The 22,186-nt window shown below is 43.1% G+C and overlaps 1 protein-coding gene across 6 annotated transcripts in view; it reads left to right on the forward strand.

Annotated features, from left to right (window-relative positions):
- Positions 1–22,186, forward strand: part of DOCK10 (dedicator of cytokinesis 10) — a 439,835-nt gene that overhangs the window by 360,700 nt on the left and 56,949 nt on the right. For all 6 annotated transcript variants that reach the window (XM_075340778.1, XM_075340775.1, XM_075340774.1 and 3 more), the window contains exons 39-40: positions 10,423–10,515; positions 20,518–20,642. In XM_075340778.1, the coding sequence (XP_075196893.1) occupies positions 10,423–10,515; positions 20,518–20,642 (218 nt within the window). The remainder of the gene's footprint in view (positions 1–10,422; positions 10,516–20,517; positions 20,643–22,186) is intronic.

Here is a 22,186-nt window from a genome sequence, read left to right on the forward strand (position 1 = left end):
CAGTGATGATGCGTGCGGTATTGCCTGCGTGTGCGGTGATGATGCGTGCGGTAGTGCCTGCGTGTGCAGTGATGATGCGTGCGGTATTGCCTGCGTGTGCGGTGATGATGCGTGCGGTAGTGCCTGCGTGTGCGGTGATGATGCGTGCGGTAGTGCAGGGGTGTGTGGAGATGATGCGTGCCGTAGTGCCTGCGTGTGCGGTGATGATGCGTGCGGTAGTGCCTGCGTGTGCAGTGATGATGCGTGCGGTATTGCCTGCGTGTGCGGTGATGATGCGTGCGGTAGTGCCTGCGTGTGCAGTGATGATGCGTGCGGTATTGCCTGCGTGTGCGGTGATGATACGTGCGGTAGTGCCTGCGTGTGCGGTATTGCCTGCGTGTGCGGTGATGATGCGTGCGGTAGTGCCTGCGTGTGCGGTGATGATGCGTGCGGTAGTGCAGGGGTGTGTGGAGATGATGCGTGCCGTAGTGCCTGCGTGTGCGGTGATGATGCGTGCCGTAGTGCCTGCGTGTGCGGTGATGATGCGTGTGGTAGTGCCTGCGTGTGCGGTGATGATGCGTGCGGTAGAGCCTGCGTGTGCAGTGATGATGCGTGCGGTATTGCCTGTGTGTGCGGTGATGATGTGTGCGGTAGTGCCTGCGTGTGCGGTGATGATGGGGGCGATAGTGTCGGTGTTTCTGTGGTGATGATGGGGGCGGTAGTGCTGGTGTTTGTGCGGTGATGATGGGGTCTCTCTCTCTCTCAGCATTAGAAAAAAAAACAAAAAAATGATCCGTTTTCATTTACCGGATCCGCCGCATCAGTTTTTACACAACCTGAGACGGATCCGTTGCATCAGGCACAAACCGGATTGTGCCTGATTGGAAAAAACAGATGTGTGAACTTAGCCTTACTGGGCTGCTTGGTGATGTTTTCATTGATTTCCCATTTTATCTTAGGTACTGAGCTCTGTATAGCTCCCTCATACCCCTGACTGTAAGCTTCCAGTGTACAATGTTCATTCTGATCAAGCTGCCAATCAGTGGTGGGGGTGGGGGTGGGGTTAGACATATTAGCCTGTCTGCTGTGCACGTCAGAGCTAGTCCTGTTGTGATAATCTTCCCCTGCTAAAACACTGTTTGTTTTGAAACTGTAACACACAGCCTAATAAGTGACAAATCCCTGGAATCAGAGTCTTGTGCTACTCCCGGATTAAGGCCATGGTCACACATTCAGCATTTGGTCAGTATTTCACATCAATATTTGTAAGCTAAAATCAGGAGTGGGTGAAAAATACAGAAGTGGTGGACATATTTCTATTGTACTTTTCCTTTGATTGTTACACTTTGTGACCTTAAAATACTGACCAAATACTGACTGTGTGAACATGGCTTAAATAGCAGAAACCTACCGACTTATTCCCTTTAACCCTAGAACGCATATCTGGGACCTCGCAGGCCTGCTAGGTTACTTGTTTTCTATGGTTGATTTCTGTGGTTGCGCGTTCTAGGGTTAATAGAAACAATATTATTTTCAATGCATCATTACGATCTAGGAAAACAGACATATGACAACTAGTAAGGTAATAACTAGAGATGAGCCACCCCCTAGCGTTCAAGTTCGGTTCGTCGAACGGAGGCTCCGTTCGACGAACGTTCGATGAACCGTTGGACGAACCACTCGAACCCCATTGAAAACACATTATACAGTCATATGAAAAAGTTTGGGCACCCCTATTAATGTTAACCTTTTTTCTTTCTAACAATTTGGGTTTTTGCAACAGCTATTTCAGTTTCATATATCTAATAACTGATGGACTGAGTAATATTTCTGGATTGAAATGAGGTTTTTTGTACTAACAGAAAATGTGCAATCCGCATTTAAACAAAATTTGACCGGTGCAAAAGTATGGGCACCTCAACATAAAAGTGACATTAATATTTTGTAGATCCTCCTTTTGCAAAAATAACAGGCTCTAGTCGCTTCCTGTAGCTTTTAATGAGTTCCTGGATCCTGGATGAACGTATATTTGACCATTCCTGTTTACAAAACAATTCCAGTTCAGTTAAGTTTGATGGTCGCCGAGCATGGACAGCACACTTCAAATCATCCCACAGATTTTCAATGATATTCAGGTCTGGGGATTGGGATGGCCATTCCAGAACATTGTAATTGTTCCTCTGCATGAATGCCTGAGTAGATTTGGAGCGGTGTTTTGGATCATTGTCTTGCTGAAATATCCATCCCCTACGTAACTTCAACTTCGTCACTGATTCTTGCACATTATTGTCAAGAATCTGCTGATACTGAGTTGAATCCATGCGACCCTCAACTTTAACAAGATTCCAAGTGCCGGCATTAGCCACACAGCCCCAAAGCCTGATGGAACCGCCACCAAATTGTACTGTGGGTAGCAAGTGCTTTTCTTGGAATGCCGTCTTTTTTTGGCTCCATGCATAATGCCTTTTTGTATGACCAAACAACTCAATTTGTGTTTCATCAGTCCACGGGACCTTCTTCCAAAATGTAACTGGCTTGTCTAAATGTGCTTTTGCATACCTCAGGCGACTCTGTTTGTGGCGTGCTTGCAGAATCGGCTTCTTTCACATCACTCTCCCATACAGTTTCTCCTTGTGCAACGTGCGCTGTATTGTTGACCGATGCACATTGACACCATCTGCAGCAAGTTGATGCTGCAGGTCTTTGGAGGTGGTCTGTGGATTGTCCTTGACTGTTTTCACTATTCTTCTTCTCTGCCTTTCTGATATTTTTCTTGGCCTGCCACTTCTGGGCTTAACAAGAATTGTACCTGTGTTCTTCCATTTCCTTACTATGTTCCTCACAGTGGAAACTGACAGTTTAAATCTCTGAGACAATTTTTTGTATCCTTCGCCTGAACAACTATGTTGAATAATCTTTGTTTTCAGATCATTTGAGAGTTGTTTTGAGGAGCCCATGATGCCACTCTTCATAGGAGATTCAAATAGGAGAACAACTTGCAAGTGGCCACCTTAAATACCTTTTCTCATGATTGGATACACCTGCTTATGAAGTTCAAAGCTCAATGAGGTTAAAAAAACAATTTAGTGCTTTAGTAAGTCAGTAAAAAGTAGTTAGGAGTGTTCAAATCAAGAAATTGATAAGGGTGCCCATACTTTTGCACCAGTCAAATTTTGTTTAAATGAGGATTGCACATTTTCTGTTAGTACAATAAACCTCATTTCAATCCAGAAATATTACTCAGTTCATCAGTTATTAGATATATGAAACTGAAATAGCTGTTGCAAAAACCCAAATTGTTATAAAGAAAAAAGGTTAACATTAATAGGGTGCCCAAACTTTTTCATATGACTGTACATGTACACATACAGTTAATAAACATTGCCATAAAACGTACAGGTCCCCGCGACGCGTCTTCCACTTTGTCTCCCACTGCTTTTCCTTCCGATAATTACTGCGTCCTCCCGGTAAGCAGCACTGATGATAGGACCTATCGTGACGTCAAAATAGCATGTGACCAGTCACTTGTCTATTATCTCATTGGCTACAGACTGGTCACATGGCTAGACGTCATACTAGGTCCTGTCAGTGCATCTCTCCGGTACGCGGGGATCGTTCCAGCATTTCCGTGTACCGGCGACATGCTCTGGCACATGGTCGGCTTCCCCGTTCCTGCATGTGTGCGCTCTTTACAGAGCCAGCCCACATGCAAGGACTGGTTGCCACAGCCGGTGAATAAGGGAGATTACCGTTGCTATAGCAACCCACCTGTCAGCAGTGATGTCACCGCTTACAGCACGCAGCTTCTGCTCACTCACTGAGTGAATAGACTGCACGGGAGCAGCAGCGTTCTTCCTCCCATTCTGTGCTGTCTGATGTAGCAGAGCTGCATGGGTTGAAGGAGAAAGAAGACAGAAGACCATGGATCGTGGAGGGATGAGAGGGAGTAATAAACAGAGTCTCTAAGTGTATCTGTGTATTTATTTCTATAAAAGTATTTTTTCTTTGTGTGGTGTCTTTTTTTAACCCTTTATTGGAGATTCTTAATTACAGAATTACAGGGTCAAACTTGCCTGACATTAAGAATCTCTGGCTTAATACTAGCTAGGAAAACAGAGCTAGTATTAACTCATTATTACTCAGCAAGCCACCCAGCTTCAGGGCTGCTGGAAGAGTTGGATACAGCGCCAGATGATGGCGCTTCTATGAAAGCGCCATTTTCTCGGGCGGCTGCGGACTGCAATTCGCAGCAGAGGGGCCCAGAAAGCTCGTGCTAACCTGTGCTGTGGATTCCAATCCCCAGCTGCCTAGTTGTACCTGGCTGGACACAAAAATGGGGCGAACCTCATGTCGATTTTTTTTTTTAATTATTTCATAAAATTCATGAAATAATTAAAAAAAGGGCTTTCCTATTTTTTTAGTTCCCAGCAGGGTACAAATAGGCAGCTGGGGGATGGGGGCAGCCGTACCTGCCTGCTGTACCTGGCTAGCATACAAAAATATGGCAAAGTCCACGTCATTTTTTTAGTGGGCAAAAAACTGCATAGAGTCCTGGATGGAGTATGCTGAACCTTGTAGTTCTGCAGCTGTTGTCTGCTCTCCTGCATACACTAGTGAATGGAGCATGCTGAGCCTTGTAGTTCTGCAGCTGCTGTCTGCTCTCCTCCATACAGACAGGCAGCCGACAGCAGCTGCAGAACTACAAGGGTCAGCATACTCCATCCAGGACTGTATGCAGGAGTTTTTTGTTTCGCCATGTTTTTGTATGCTAGCCAGGTACAGCAGGCAGCTACGGGCTGCCCACAACCCCCCAGCTGCCTATTTGTACCCGGCTATGGAACCAGAAATATAGGGAAGCCCTTTTTTTTTTTTAATTATTTCATGAATTGAGATAATTAAAAAAAAAAATGACGTGGGCTTCTCCCAATTTTTGTGTCCAGCCAGTTACAACTAGGCAGCTGGTGATTGGAATCCGCAGATCAGGGTGCCCAAGCTTTCTGGGCACCGCTGCTGCGAATTGCAGCCCGCAGCCGCCCCAGAAAATGGCGCTTTCATAGAAGCGCCATCTTCTGGCGCTATATCCAACTCCTCCAGCTGCCCTGGTGACGGGTGGCTTGCTGGGTAATAATGGGGTTAGGGCTAGCTTTATATTATCAACTGACCTTAAGCCCGAAATTCATTGTTTCTCTCCAGTATTAGATATAGCCACCATGAATTTCTAGTACAGCTAAAAAACGACACAACACACAGAAAAATATTTTTATTAGAAATAAAACACAACACAATTAGTGACTCCATCTTTATTGAAATAAAGAACCAGCCTCCGCAGTAATCCTGGGTCAAGGGTCCCGCGCCGTCCAATCCGGATCCAATATCATCTGATCGGTTTGCTGGAAGGCAAAGCGATCAGATGATGTGTCAGGTTCAAGGGCCTGAATCACATGACACAGCAGCTGATTGTATAAACGGCTTTTATACAATCAGCTGATGCATCAGTGCAAAAAAAAAACAAAAACTACACACTTCAGTGCAGACTCCTGTCCGACAGCATCAGCTGATAGTTTAGCCAGCCGGGCGGTAAAAAGCTGGCGTCACCGCTCGACTTATAGTGTCAGCTGATTCCGTCAGGTGACCGCATCAGCTGATCATCGCCAGGTCTGAGAGAGAAAGAAGAGAGAGAGAAGATAGAGAAAAGAGAGGGAGAAGATAGAGAAAAGAGAAGAGAGAGAGAGGAGAGAGAGAAGATAGAGAGAAGAGAGAGAGGAGAGATAGGAGAGAGAGAGAAAAGAGAGAGATAGGAGAGAGAAAAGAGAGAGAGAGAAGAGAGAGAGAGAAAAGAGAGAGAGAGAAGAGAGGGAGAGAGAGAGAAAAGAGAGAGAAAAGAGAGAGAAGAGAAGAGAGAGGAGAGAGAAGAGAGAGAAAAAAGAGAGAGGGAGAGAGAAGAGAGAGAGGAGAGAGAGAGGAGAGAAGAGAGAGAGGGAAAAAGAGAGACTGAGAAAAAGAGAGAGAAAAAGAGAGAGAGAAAAAGAGAGAGAGGGAGAGAAGAGAGAGGAGAGAGCAATGCAACCTCATTCCGTGAACTACTCCGATTTTAGAGGTGTGGCTCACAGCTGATGTCCGGCTCCTCCCCTCAGTGCATAATTAAATTAAATTATAATTATAAATAAATAATAATTATAATTTAAAATTAAAAATAAATTAAATTCTTTACCGGGGCGGCCGGGACTTGAAGTAATGCTTCTTAGGCGAGAGCTCTAACCATTGAGCCACTGGCTCTAATAAGAAACATAGGCAGATTTGGTAATCTTTAGCTCTATACTGCAGTAGAGAATCTAGAAGCAGATTGTTCAGCTGCAAGGATGGATGGATGGGTGGGTGGGTGGGTGGGTGGGTGGGCGGGTGGGCGGGCAAAAACCGTCAGTACCGCACTCATCACCGCAGGCACAACATCCACCATCATCAACGCAGGCACTACAACCCCCATCATCCTCCCCTCAGTGCATAATTAAATTAAATTATAAATAAATAATTATAATTAAAAATAAATTACATTTTTTCCCAGGACTTGAACTCATGAACTAATGCTTCTTAGGCGAGAGCTCTAACCATTCAGCCACTGGCGCTAATGATTTTGAAACATAGGCAGATTTGGTTATCTTGACGCCTGCATTGCAGACTGAAGTCTCTGCTGACAGTGTGATTCACTAAAGGTGCTACGTGGAGAGGACACAGCGATCGTGTTCTACGGGGCTCTCTGTCATCTTCATGTAGCAGAGCTGACAGTGTCATGTGGATTACTTCGGACCTGGAGGGGTATTTGGGGATTTTAATAAGATGGTGAAAGAGGGTGTTTTTTTGTCTTTTATTCCAAATAAAGGATTTTTCATTGAGTGTGTTTATTTACTTTCACTTACAGTTTAATCATGGAAGGTATCTCGGGGAGACGCTTGCCATGATTAACTCCTTATTACCCCGATTGACACCGCACCAGGGCAATTCGGGATGAGCTGGGTAGAGTCCCGGGACTGCCGCATCTAATGGATGCGGCAATTCTGGGCGGCTGCTGGGTGATATTGTTAGGTTGGTGGGCTCCCCATGACGTGGCGTTCTCCATCCTGACAATACCAGCCTCCAGCCGTGTGGCTTTATCCTGGCTGGTATCAAATATGGGGGGAACCGCATTTTTTTTTTATTACTATTTATTTATTTATTTTACTGCACGATATAGACCCGCCCGCCGGCGGCTGTGATTGGTTGCAGTGAGACAGCTGTCACTCATCGTGGGGGCGTGTCTGACTGCAACCAATCATGGGCGCCGGTGGGCGGGGAAAGCACGGAATAACTAATTGAATAATGACGCAGCAGCCATTTTCAAAAGAGGAAATGCCGCTGGAGATTTGTGACAGCCGTGCAGCGAGACGCCCGTGATCGGTGAGTAGGGAAGAGAGAGGGATTGTGCTGGGGACGCAGGACGCATGCAGATAAAAAAGGTGCGCACATACTTACTGTGAAAAGCCACGCTTTTGGTGCTTGAACCGTTCTCGAAGGTAACTCGAACTGCCAAACTTTTAGCAAATCGTTCGAGCTCGTCGAACGACTCGAACACCCACCAAAATCACTCGAACATGAAATTGGCGAACCTCGAACATCGCTCATCTCTAGTAATAACTCCTCTCTAGATAACAGTGACCATCTTTCATTTCTCATTGTGCTGATTTCTTACTGAAATGTTAGCTATAATCATCCTGTCTCTCTACTACTTACACTAATCAAGATGTAACGCTATATGTAATACCATAAAACGCAGATTAAAGACAACCCTTTATGGCCTTTTTCGTGTCCAGATCTTTGGATTGAACGGCAGTTTCATGTAACGTTAGTGTATCAATCGTTTCATAATAAAAAAAAAACATAGCCTGATGCTTGGCCGGATTTTAACCCTTGTCTGATACCATGTAAAAAAGTCACTAGTTGTACCAATCTGTATGGGGTCACATTGACCCCCTGGTACCAGCCAAGTGTTAAGTAGCATGAAACTGATGACAGGTCATTTCTGAGCGTTTAACTATGGAGGTGACGGATTATAAGCTCAACCTGTTGGTTTTTATTCTGATAATTATTTACACACAATTTTGGACCTATTTAAATTTAAAGAAAGATAATTGTGACTTGCTGCAAAGACTTGGAACGGACATATCATTGATGCAGCCTGTGCAGCCGCACAGGGGCCCAAGTGGTTGGAAAGCCCATTTCTACCTTCACAACAGGAGAAATTGTGCATTTTGATGAGCCTTTGGGCTGCAATTGGACCATGTATTGTTCTTGCACAGGGGCCCTTTTCTGTATGTGTCCATCAGTGGTAAAGACAGTAAAGTATTGGGTTCCTCTGCAGCACCGTCATAGGAAAAATGAAAAATTACATGCTTCCCTCTAGAATAATATGCTGGCTATGAAACCAGATGAATGTAAATAGTCCACCATAGAGAGAGGCAGGAGTGGACACACACAGACGAGGTCAATATATGGGCCCTTTGCAAGGTCAATATATGGGCACTAAGCAGTCCAGTGGGTCATCATAAGGTATTATCCCACCTGCTTTGTAGGTAAAAGTGGCCCCCTTACCTTTTGGGCCTCTGTGCAGTTGCACATGTTGCAATAATGGTATGTCCATCCCTGAAGAGAGGCCTTCTTTGGAACTGCTCCACACCCAGTCTAGTTGATGAAGGTTAGAAATTAGAAACTCTCTAACAGAGTATTTTAAAATGAATTTTCTTAAAGGGAACCTGTCAGCAGAAATTTTGCAATAAAACTAAAAGATTCCCCTTCTGCAGCTCCTGGGCTGCATTCTAGAAAGGTTCCCGTTGCTATTGTGCCCCCTTTGAGACCTAAATAAATACTTTATAAATTCTTAACTTTTTGTATGCAAATGTTTTTTTATGGTCACGGGGGCGGGCTGTGTTGCGTCCGTTAGTCAACCTCCTGCCGCTGTACGCCGTCCCCCATTGCTCATTTCTATACATGAGGACGCCCTCCTCATGTAACTGTCCTCCCGAGGTCTCGCGCGGGACTGAGCACTGTGAGAAGTGTGAACGCTGATGAGGTGATTGCGCAGGCGCGAGATTATGGGCGGCGCTGTGATTGTCATCAGCAGCATCATCCAAGTACCCGCCCATAATCTCATGCCCGCGCTTTTCCCTCTGCCTCCACTGTTATGCGCAAGCGCTGGCCATATGAACCCACGTCAACTATTACCGCAGGCGCGAGATTATGGGCGGGTACTTGGATGACGCTGCTTATGACAATCACAGCGCCGCCCATAATCTCACGCCTGCGGTAATAGGTGATATGGGTTCACATGGCCAGCGCTTGCGCATAACAGTGGAGGCAGAGGGAAAAGCGCAGGCACGAGATTATGGGCGGGTATTTGGATAACGCTGCTGATGACAATCACAGCGCCGCCCATAATCTCGCGCCTGCGCAATCACCTCTTCAGCGTTCGCAGAGTGCTCAGTCCCGCGAGAGTGGCACTGGGCATGCGCGAGACCTCCGGAGGACAGTTACATAAGAAGGGCGTCCTCATGTATGGAAATGAGCAATGGGGGACGGCGTACAGCGGCAGGAGGTCGACTAACGGACGCAAGATAGCCCGCCCCCGTGACCATAAAAAAACATTTGCATACAAAAAGGTAAGAATTTATAAAGTATTTATTTAGGTGTCAAAGGGGGCACAATAGCAACAGGAACCTTTCTAGAATGCATCCCAGGAGCTGCAGAAGGGGAATCTTTTAGTTTTATTGCGAAATTTCTGCTGACAGGTTCCCTTTAATGAATATGAGTATTCCAGTTACTTCTAGTCATTATCTACCTGCAGGATAAATGACAACTAGTGATAAGCGAACTGATTGGGGTTCGGGTGCTCAGTAAGCCTAACAAGCATTTTGATGCTTGGGTGCTCCGTACACGTTTACAGAGTATAATGGAAGTCGATGGAGAACTTTTTCATAAAAATGCTCAAGTTCCCCATTGACTTCCATTATACTCATTCTGTAAACGAGTACCAAGCAGTTCGTTCATTCCTAGTGACAACTAGTACTGTAAATCAGTGGAGGTCTAACTACAATACATATTAGCTGACAGCCAAACCATTGGTTCGGTCAATCATTCGGCTGGCAGTTATCTTTTCTGACTTCTTGATCTGCCAAGTGTTCCTGCTTTCTCTACAGAAGAGCCTCTGCCAGACTTCTCCGATGGGGACTTATGTCACCAAAACCAAAGGATTGGCAGTTCGGTGTCCAGTGAGACACTCATTGGTCTGACCCTATTGAATTTACGTAGTGGATTTTGTGGATGACTTGCATTATTTTGAATACCAATTTAAATGTATTTTTATTCTGATGCCAAACACAAATGCTGAGTATTTTCTATGCAATTTTATTCAAACAGGAAAATAACCGCTGCTTTCAAACTTGCCCAAGCTACGCTGAACAATGGCACGCTGAAAGGCTCATCATCACAAGCCGGTCTCCTGCCACAGTGGTATGTCCTTCACCCTATTAATAATCATTACACACTATTATAGGTATTTAAAGAGATGTCAGGCAATGATATATTAGAGAGAATAATATAATAATAATCAGCATGGATTCATGAAAGATAAGTCTTGTCTAATCAACAAGTAGGGGGTCTATGAGGGGGTAAGTGCAAATCTGGATTTTGGTAATGCAGCTGATGTGATTTATTTGGACTTTGCAAAGGCATTTGATACTGTACCACATAACAGTGCATAATCACAGGAATACCAGCTCACCCAGTGGAGACAATCACGGACGGTGCACGGAAGGGAGGCCACTCCTAGATCCAAGTGAAGAAAAACTCCACATATGTGATCAAGGACGCTACGACGTCCGAAATGCGTCTTTTTGTATAGTTGGCACCGCGCCATATTGATGGCTATTTTAATGGAAATCCAATAAACGAAAGAATTAATTTTTATTATCTGGATTGGATGCTGGAGTTTTTCTTCACTTGTACCACATAACAGTCTTGTAATGAAGCTCCAGAATCAAGGACCAGGGGAAACTAGAAGCAGATGGATAAGGAATTGGCTAAAAGATAGGAAAGGAAGAGTCGTCATAAATAGTACATTCTCTAATTAGGCTATAGTCAGCATTGGGGTGCCGCAGGGATCTGTGCTAGGACTGATTATTTTTAATCCTTTATTAATGACCTTGTTATTGGGATTAAGAGTAAAGTGTCAGTCTTTGCTGACGATACCAAACTATGTAGGATTCTAAAAACGGACCTTGATAGTATGATATACAAAATAATCTGGAGAAGATGTCAGAATGGGCAGATACTTGGCAATTGAGATTTAATGTTGATAAATATAGAGTAATGCACCAAGGACAGAGTAATCCTTTTGCTGCATATACATTAATGGAAGTAAATTCAGGGCTACAGAGCAGGAGGAACACTTGGGTATTCTGGTTACAAGTAAGCTGAGTAGCAGCACTCAATGTCAAGCAGCAGCTGCAAAAGCAAACAAGATTTTAGGGTGTATAAAAAGATAAATTAGATCCCGTGATCCCAACGTATTGTTACCTCTCTATAAATCACTTGTTAAGGCCAGATCTAGAATATGGGATCCAGTTTTGGGCTCCACATTTTAAAAAGGATAAAATTTAAGCTGGCTTTACACGCTACGATATCATTAATGAATTATCCTCGGGGTCACAGTGTTTGTGACGCACATCAGGCGTCATTAACGATATTGCAGTGTGGGACACTTATGAGCGACCTTAACGATCGCAAAAGCGGTCAAAATCGTTTGCCACGGAGAGGTCGTCCTGAATCAAAAAATCGTTTTCTGCTTATTAGCGATGTTGTTTGTCGTTCCTGCGGCAGCACACATCGCTGTGTGTGACACCGCAGGAGCGACGAACATCTCCTTACCTGCCTCCACTGACAATGTGGAAGGAAGGAGGTGGGCGGGATGTTACGTCCCGCTCATCTCCGCCCCTCCTCTGCTATTGGACGGCTGCCGTGCAGGGCAGGTAAGCCCGTGTGACAGGTGTTAGCAAGGTTGTGCGGCACGGGCAGCGGTTTTCCTGTATCGCACAAACGACGGGGGCGGGTACGATCGCTTGCGATCTCGCTAGCGAGATCGCAGCGTGTAAAGCCTGCTTTAGAGTTGGTTCACAGGTAGTCAACTAGATTATTGCAAGGAATGCAGACCGCCCATATGATGAGAGGTTGTAAAAGTTGGATTTGTTTAGCTTAGAAAAAAGACGTCTCAGAGGAGATCTCATTTATGTATGTGTGGTCAATATAAAGACTGGCACATGACATTTCTTCCAAAGACAATACTAAGGACCAGGGGGCATACACTGCAAGTGGAGGAAAGGCGATTCCGGCAGCTAATTAGGAAAGGGTTCTTTACAGTTAGAGTAGTCAGATTGTGGAATGCCCTACCACAAGAGGTAGTAATGGCAGATACTATAAAAACTTGTAAAACGAAGGGCTGGATGATTTCCTCAGTACACACATTGTTGGTTATAAATGATTTAGTGACAAAATATATAATTGGTGGAAGAAGGTTGAACTAGATGGACCTAGGTCTTTTTTCAACCTAAGTAACTATGTGAGGAATGTTTCAGTATAAACATAAGCCTGGTACAAAGTCTTAATGTCTTCTATCCAAATGTTGCCATTCACTAGGGTCGCGGTCTATCCACGGTAGCTTATCTGCATACCTTGTATAGGGTAGTAGAAATTGTCACCAAAACATTGCACAAGAATGACTAAGCAATGATAATAATCACAGAAAGAGCTCTACAATAAACAGATCAAAAGTTTTGAGATTGACACAAATTTTGATTTTCAGTTTTCTCCTTCAGCATTTGTAGATGTTTTAGTCAGATGTGTCTATGGTTACTGAACTACATTTATGAGTATTTCATAAGATTTTAAGTTTTAGTGACAAACATATCAAGTTTATGCAAATACTTAATATTTGAAGTGTTGAGCCTTATTTTTCAAAACGTATGCAATTGGCCCTGACAACCTGTTCTTGTCTAATCAGTGATTGGAATTTATCATAGTTTCTTTGTTTTGTTTGTCCTCTGTTTTTTGAAGATTTATCATAGGTTCTCTATCGAATTGAGACCAGGGGAGTTTCTTGGCCATGGATCCAAAATTTCAGAGTTTGTTACCACTTTTGTCTTGTAACATGGTGGTCCATCATGCTAGAAAAAGCATTGTTCATCACCAAATTGCTCCTGAATATTTGGGAGAATTTGTCCTTGGAGAATATTTAGAGACCAGGCTTTATTAATGGCAGTGTTCGTAGGCAAGATTGTGAGTACAATCCGTTCGATGAAAAGCAATCCCAAACGTGAATAGTCTTAGGATGCTTTACTGTTGGCATGAAGTGAGCTTCATGAGAGAAAATAACTTTAGGTCAGACCTCTGCAATCCTATCCGTGTGCTTCCTATAAAGTTGTTTTCTCTGATGAAGCCCCCATCAGACTGTTTGGAACATATGGAAGAATGATTGTCCAAAGAAGAAAAGGTGAGCAGTACCATGAGTCCTGTGTCTCGCCAATAGTAAAGCATCTGGAGACCAATCATGTGTGAGGTATTCAACGCCATGAATAAATATTGCCATCTAAACATTCTCCAACAGTAACCTCTCCCAATGATCCAGGAACAATTTGGTGATGAACAATACTTTTTCCAGCATAATGGAGACCATGTCACAGGCCAAAAGTAATAACTAAGTGGCTTAGTGAACAAAACATTAAAATTTTTGGTCTAGGGGCAGGAAACTTCCCAAGTTTCAATCCCTTTGAGAACCTATGGGCAATTCTCAAAACGTGGACAAACAAAAACATATAAATTGTGATAAATGCCAAGGACTGATTAGGCAACAATGGGTAGATTATTGTCATCAGTTAGGATTTGGTCCATAAGGTGATGCCTGCCAGAGAGAATCTCAGAAGTCTTGAAAAATGATGGTCAGCACTGTAAATAATGACGGCCTGATTCATCAACACTGGTGTTCTTCATGCCAGTCTTGAAGAGCAGATGTCCTGGAGTAAGATGCATACTCCTCTTCATATATCCGGAGTGTCAAGCGAGTGGCGTCTGCCTGTGTGTACCCCATGTCACAAATCCTACTTCAGTTCTTACTGGGGTAAGATTTGTGCCCTAGCGAACACCAGCTCTCGTCATGACTTTGATGTGCAGCAGTTGCCACAAAGAAATAAAGCTGCATTTTACACCAGCAGTAGATATGAGATTTCTCATGCACACTCTTGTAAATAGACCATAGAAACATCTGACTAGAAGATCCATGAAGCAGAAAAATTTGTGAAGACCCAAGTTTTTCTCGGTTTCAAACTTTTTGCCCACAAAATTATATGACTAGCTAGCAATTTTTATAAGAGTTGGCACATCCCTCTTACTCATGTTATCGCCATATATACATCAAATGTTTACTGGGATCCATCTTTATGGCTCAGAGAGGGTTTTGCAATCTACAGTGCTGGCTAAAAGTATTGGCACCCCTGCAATTCTGTCAGATAATACTCAGTTTCTTCTTGAAAATGATTGCAATCACAAATTCTTTGGTATTATTATCTTCATTTAATTTGTCTTCAGTGAAAAAAAAAATTGTCATAAAGCCAAATTGGATATAATTCCACACCAAACATAAACAAGGGGGTGGACAGAAGTATTGTCACTGTTTGAAAAATCATGTGATGCTTCTCTAATTTGTGTAATTAACAGCACCTGTAACTTACCTGTGGCACCTAACAGGTGTTGGCAATAACTAAATCACACTTGCAGCCAGTTGACATGGATTAAAGTTGACTCAACCTCTGTCCTGTGTCCTTGTGTGTACCACATTGAGCATGGAGAAAATAAAGAAGACCAAAGAACTGTCTGAGGACTTGAGAATCCAAATTGTGAGGAAGCATGAGCAATCTCAAGGCTACAAGTCCATCTCCAAAGACCTGAAAGTTCCTGTGTCTACGGTGCGCAGTGTCATCAAGAAGTTTAAAGCCCATGGCACTGTGGCTAACCTCCCTAGATGTGGAAGGAGAAGAAAAATTGACGAGAGATTTCAACGCAAGATTGTGCAGATGGTGGATAAAAAACATCGACTAACATCCAAATAAGTTCAAGCTGCCCTGCAGTCCGAGGGTACATCAGTGTCAACCCGTACTATCCATCGGTGTCTGAATGAAAAGGGACTGTATGGTAGGCTACCCAGGAAGACCCCACTTCTTACCCCGAGACATACGAAAGCCAGGTTGAAGTTTGCTAAAACTCACCTGAGAAAGCCTAAAACGTTTTGGAAGAATGTTCTCTGGTCAGATGAGACAAAAGTAGAGCTTTTTGGGAAAAGCCATCAACATAGAGTTTACAGGAAAAAAAAAGAGGCATTCAAAGAAAAGAACACGGTCCCTATAGTCAAACATGGCGGAGGTTCCCTGATGTTTTGGGGTTGATTTGCTGCCTCTGGCACTGGACTGCTTGACCATGTGCATGACATTATGAAGTCTGAAGACTACCAACAAATTTTGCAGCATAATGTAGGGCCCAGTATGAGAAAGCTGGGTCTTCCTCAGAGGTCATGGGTCTTCCAGCAGGACAATGACCCAAAACACACTTCAAAAAGCACTAGAAATGGTTTGAGATAAAGCACTGGAGACTACTAAAGTGGCCAGCAATGAGTCCAGACCTGAATCCCATAGAACACCTGTGGAGAGATCTCAAAATGGCAGTTTGGAGAAGGCACCCTTCAAATCTCAGGGACCTGGAGCAGTTTGCCAAAGAAGAATGGTCTAAAATTCCAGCAGAGCATTGTAAGAAACTCATTGATTGGTTATTTTGGCTAAAGGTTGTGCAACCAAGTATTAGGCTAAGGCTCTGTCCGCACTTTGCGTTCTCACCTGCGTTTCACTGCTTTTCTGCAGCGTTTTGAACTTCAGCGTTTTCGTGCCAAAATGCATGCGTTTTGATTTTCCAGCAAAGTCTGTGGGAAAAGTGGATTTCTTGTGCGCACTTTGCAGTTCAAAACGCTGCGTTTAATTTGCATAATTTTGGGCAAAAACTCTGCATTCAAAGAAGCAGCATGTCAATGGTTTTTGACATTTGGGCTGCGTTTTGCTAACATTGAAGTCAATTAGAAGTGGCAAAAAGCAACCAACATCAAAATACCAGCGTTTTACATGCTTTTTGGCTGCAGAAAACACGCGTTTTGGACTATATAAACGCATGGGTTTCTGACGTCAAAAAAATAGAATATGTCCCTTTACACACACATAGTCCGACAATTAAATTAATGAAAAATATTGGAATTCTAGCGATAAATAGCATAAAACCACTATAATTATATTAAATATAACTATTTTCATTATGATTTAAATAATTATATTTTTTTCATTTTTTTTTTTCCTTAGTGTTTTTATGTTAAAACTTTATCTAGTAGTGTCTTTGTAATCAAAACGCATCTGACTTTAAGCAATGGAAACGCAGGTAAAAAGCACTAAAAATGCGGCTTAAACGCGATAAAAACGCACGCGTATTTACCGCGATTTTATGGTGAAAAGCAACTTTGGCAAAAGCAATTTCGGCCAGAGGATGCGTTTAGAACTCAACTACGACAACGCAAAGTGCGGACACAGCCTAAGGGTGCCAATACTTTTGTCTGGCCCATTTTTGGAGTTTTGTGTGAAATGATCAATGATTTGATTTTTGTTTTATTCTGTTTTGTGTTTTTTCATTGCAAGCAAAATAAATGAAGATAATGATACCAAAGAATTTGTGATTGCAATCATTTTCAAGAAAAGAAACTGAGTATTATCTGACAGAATTGCAGGGGTGCCAATACTTTTGGCCAGCACTCTATATTGTAAAATTGATACCACATATAAAACTGGAAAAGTGCAGATAATACTGAATTATAGAGTGAGAAATGTGAAGCGAAGTGGTTAACACAATACACTCCATGAGAACTCCAATACATAGTGTCTAGCCATTCCCACAAGTCTGTGAACACCTGCTTGTAGGATCTCATTCCCACATTGTAAACTAAACTCCTGGAACCGAGACAGAGACGTCTACATTGGGACACTGGTGTATTGTATCCAAGAAAAGCAAAACCTCCTCTACACAGCTGCAGTATCTGCATTGTTGTATGATGTCAGAATGGGGAGAACAGTAGCCGATAACAGCAGGCGCAGTCTATATTTCATCTGCCCACGACATGGACAGAGTGCAGGATCTACACTGTATCGGGAGCACATTGATTCTGTACAGATGTGGCATTAGGGTGGATACTTCATCTATGTAATGGAGTCACACAGCCGTTTCCACTTAGATGGCTTGGATTTTCTGTGCTATCTACGTTCACAATGCTTTACTGCCTGCAGTAATGATGTTACCAGCTCTGCCTACATGTCTCCTTTAACCCTTTGAGTATCCAGCAAGTTTTTGGCCTTTATGACAAATCATTCTTTTTGTACTTTATTGTCACGTTCCAGGATATTGCTGTATTCTGAGAGCCATGTGTTTTACAATTTTCCGTCAGCGTAGTTGTATGAAGGCTTATTTTTTGTTTAACAAGCTGTATTATTCATTGGCACCATTTTGTGTTACATGCGATTTTTTTTATCACGCTGTATTAAGTATTTAAAAGGCAAAAGGAACAAGAAACCCAAACAATCCTGTATTTTATTTTATTTTTAAACACCATTGATCTTTAGATATAATTGACAGAATGGCCCCAACTCATCAAGACAGGTGTTTTTCACATTTGTCTTGATGGGGTAGGATGGAGTGCGAAGTGCCTGATTCATTAAGAGGATAATGCCTCATAATGAATCAAGAGCATCTGACAAGTGGCGTGTGTCTCCATGAGCCGCGGCACAAATCTTACTCCAGTCAGTGTCTGGAGTAAGATTTGTGGTATAAGGTTCATCATTAAGTTAATGAGAGGAAGTCACCACAATCAGTCTCACTCGTTTTACCCCAGCTCTGCCAAATGTTTTGCGCACCCTCTTGTTGTGACATTTCACAAGTTGTTACGCCACAATTCTGATTTAAAAGTTTTGATTAATTGGGGCTATTATCTTTTTTTGGAGCGTCAATACAATCAAAACAATGCTACATTTATATAGTTTTTATATCTTGCTACTTTTGCACAAAAAAATGATTTTTTTTTTGTCAGCAATGCCATACAGTGTGTGTAGATTTATTATGTGAATATATTGATCATATTGTAATTTTAAGGCCTCTTTCACACATCAGTATTTGGATGCCAAAACCAGGGGTGTCTGCAAAATAAAGAACAGGTGTCATTCTTTAATTATAGTTCTTCTCTGTAAGTTCCACTCTTGGTTTTGGCATACAAATACTGATGAGACACTGATGCACAACACTGACATGTGAAAGAGGCCTTATGCAGATTTTCTAACTTTAACAGTACTCTCACATTGGGGTCTAAAAAAAACGGTCCCATTCTCATCCAGAAAAGTGTGACGAGTGAAATCCGTTTGGTATTCCATGTCATGCGAGTGTGCAATTTTTTTTTCTCATCTAGCATTTATATGCCAGCCGTATGACATGCATTTCCCCCCCCCTCTTAGCTAACATACTAAGAGGGGGGATATAACGCCCTAGGGACTAGTCCCTTCGCTTATTACCATAAGATAAAACATCTTTAGAAATACTTTTAGTAAAGATCCCTTTATCTATGCTAGTGTATACAGGGACAGTTAGGCAGGGATTAGCAATATGCACCCAGAACTGCTAGTGGGTCAGGGTGCATATTACACCTGACAGGTTCCCTTTAAAAGCTAAAATGCTCCAGATAAAATAAACAAAACACCTACTCCCCTCCTGAACAACGTCAGCACTGTGTCTCCAGGCAGTCACGTGAGCGCTGCAGCATTCACAGTTCCTTCAGACAGAGGCATGAAGGCTGCAACTGATCAGCAAGTACTGATTAGCTGCAGTGGTCAAGTGATATAACAATGTCAGCAGGCATCACTGGAACAGCGCCAGTCAAGGACAGACATATCATTGGTGCACTCTGTGCAGTCACACAGGTGCCCAAGATTTTGGGGGGCCCATTTCTACCTCCAACATAGGTGGAATTCTGCTTTTTGATGAGCTTTTCGGCTGCAAAGGGCCCATATATTGTCCTTGCACAAGGGCCCTTTCCTATCTGTGTCCATCAGTGGAATCAGTCCAGTGGTGGGCAAGCCCTTTATAGTTCTTAAAGGCGCTTTATGGACAAAAGTATTCCAACACCTACATATTATCTCTAGAGGAGCTTTATGTCTCACACAAAAGGATTCTGCTCAGTAAGGCTGCTTTCACACTACGGTTTTTTAACATGCGTCATGAACGTTTTTTTGTTGTAAAAGTGGATCCTGCTTTTACAAAGAAAAACGCATGCAAACGCATGTGTTATTTTGCAGGATCCTGCCACTTGAAGTTTATGGGCGGGCATTGAAGTCATGTGATCGGGAGTGAGGGGAACTGAACGTGATAGACTGGGAGCCGGCATCTGACAGCTGCAGACACTGGTAATCAAGGTAAACATTGGGTAACTAAGCGAAGTGCTTTGCTTGGATACCTGATATTTACCTTGGTTACGAGCATCCATAGATGCTAGGAGCCGGGCTGCCTGCTCCCTGCACATGTAACCAAGGTAAACATCGGGTAACTAAGCGAAGCGCTTTGCTTGGTTACCCGATATTTACCTTGGTTACGATCCTCCGCGCTCTCAGGCAGGGTAGAGAGAGAGGAGAGAGAGGGAGGGGGAGAGAGACTGATCACGCCAGGCTGGTTTCTGGGCATGCTCAGTAGAGGTAGAGCAAGCAAGATCCGGTCTATCAGCATGCCAGCGTTCACATACGTTTGCGTGCAGTATAGTCATGATCCAGTGAAAAACAGTATTTGGACGCAGCTCAAAAACGCTACAAGTAGCGTTTTTGAAAAAAGTTAAAAAACTGCAAGTCGCTGGATCCTCACTATAACGCACGCAAACGCATGTGAACGCATGTTGACATGAGTCCATTGCAAATGCATTGAAATTAAAACGCATTTGCACTGGATCCGTTTTTGCGTTAAAAAAACGTTCATGACGCATGTTAAAAAAAACGTAGTGTGAAAGCAGCCTTACATACCATGGTCTGTGATTACTGAGGTTCCTAAACACTTCTATTTCTCAATAATGCCACTCGCAGTTGATCATGAAATATTTTGGAGGGAAGACATTTTATGAGCTGAGTTTCTCGTCAGTTGGACCTCCAGCAATAATACATATGTCACCTATTCTGATCTGGAACACAGATCAAAGAAGCACATTTGATAAGGCACATTGATTGAAATGGAGCCGTCATCTATATCAATAATATATTGCACATTTATAAAATAAATTGATGCGTGAAATAATGTTATTGTGTATTAGAATGTAATCTATTCTGCTATTGTTCAGTACACTGTGGTCTTTTTTTGCAGGATGCAGTCTGCACATGACAGCCATAAACAACCACGATCTCAAACCCTTCCTATAATTCGAGGCAAAAATGCACTTTCCAATCCCAAACTACTACAGATTATAGAACTGACAAGTTCCATACCTAGTAAGTAGATCAAAACATTGTGAATATTAGTGCAGATTTGCTTTTCTATTCCATCTACACTAAAATTTTCACCAGATAATTCATCCTAGTAAATGGTGTATGTGAGCAAACAGGGATATATTCTGGGCTACAAGCCATATTCCTATAGCTGCCATCTTGTCAGGGTACGACCATATCTCTTGTGTGTGACTGGGCCTTGAGGCCTAAGGAAGCTTCAATCAGTATGTTAATTAACTTGAGGAAATTGTCTGTGTGACCAAAAGGCAATCTCCTATGATATGGAAATTAGGTGAGATGTTCAGGCCTGAGAACACAAAGGGAAAGGGAGACCCCCCTCCGTGACACTGTAGAAGAAGTTCCTAACTAATTAAGGGGCCTCCTGTACTCCTGAGACAGACAGGCACCAGGAATACATGTTTAATATCTCGTGAGCCGTGCTTCCTATAAATATGTCAAGCATAAATATGGCATCCCGGCATGCTGACAATTCCAGCACATATTTTATATAGATGTGGGGCCTCTGTAAATATCCCAAATTTGATATGGGCCAGTGGGGTACCAGCAAACTACCCATGTGTCATATCATTGTGAAGGTAAAATCATAACTGCAAAACTGAGAACATCGGCGTCCGCCTACGACATTCCCAGGCAAAGTTATGGCCAAAAATCACTTTGGGATATTATTTTAGGCTCAAGACAGGGGTGGGGCAGTGCTCCCCTGTGAGGTCACTAGGTAGGAGAGGACGTGAGTTGTAGCCAATTTGATAAAGGTAGTGTGGCCATGTTCTGGCTGGTCTTTGTTCGGGGGTCTTGTGTTGGATACACATGTGAGAAAGTCCATGAAACCCTGGTCGAACGGCACCCCCCTGTGGCCAGATGCATAAGGTAACTGCCTGATCTGCCTCTGTTTGTAACCATAACTTACCTGTAAATGTACTCTGACCTATATATAGATACTCTGTAAATTCCATATTGTATATATTGTAGTTTTTAGTGTGCCATTTAGGGCGATTAAAATATATAATTTAATCTTGGACTGTTCTGTTATCGCGATCCTGAATCCCACATCTGTGTGCTCGGCGAATAGTTATCGTAATCGATTGGTGGCAGCGAGTTTATGCCAAGAATCATTGTGGGGCAACCAGTGAGATCTGAGGGAGGTAGATATATTCTGTCCGCTGAGGTCGGGGGAATATATACCTTACTCTCACCGGGAGCCCTTCAATCATCGGCATAGTAGAATAGCGGCCTCCTTGCTTATTGTCGGGCAATTCCATAATTGGCCTGACTATAAGAGGGGCGCTAGAGAGCGTGTCACGTGCTCGGTCTGTCGGGTGGTGGAAAAGGGGCTGTAACTTCCACTTCCTACCCCCCGTTTTGTGACAGTGCATACCCCTTTAGGGTTAATACCCACAATTGCCTCGGTAGCTTATTTTCTCATGCATATATTGGGCAACTGCCGAACTTTCGATCCAAACATAGACATTTATGAAGCTGTTAGTTTTGTTCGATAAGTTCACGGTTGGACCCAACATTGCTGCCAA

Source organism: Anomaloglossus baeobatrachus, chromosome 3, assembly GCF_048569485.1.
Source record: "Anomaloglossus baeobatrachus isolate aAnoBae1 chromosome 3, aAnoBae1.hap1, whole genome shotgun sequence".
Lineage (NCBI taxonomy): Eukaryota > Metazoa > Chordata > Amphibia > Anura > Aromobatidae > Anomaloglossus > Anomaloglossus baeobatrachus.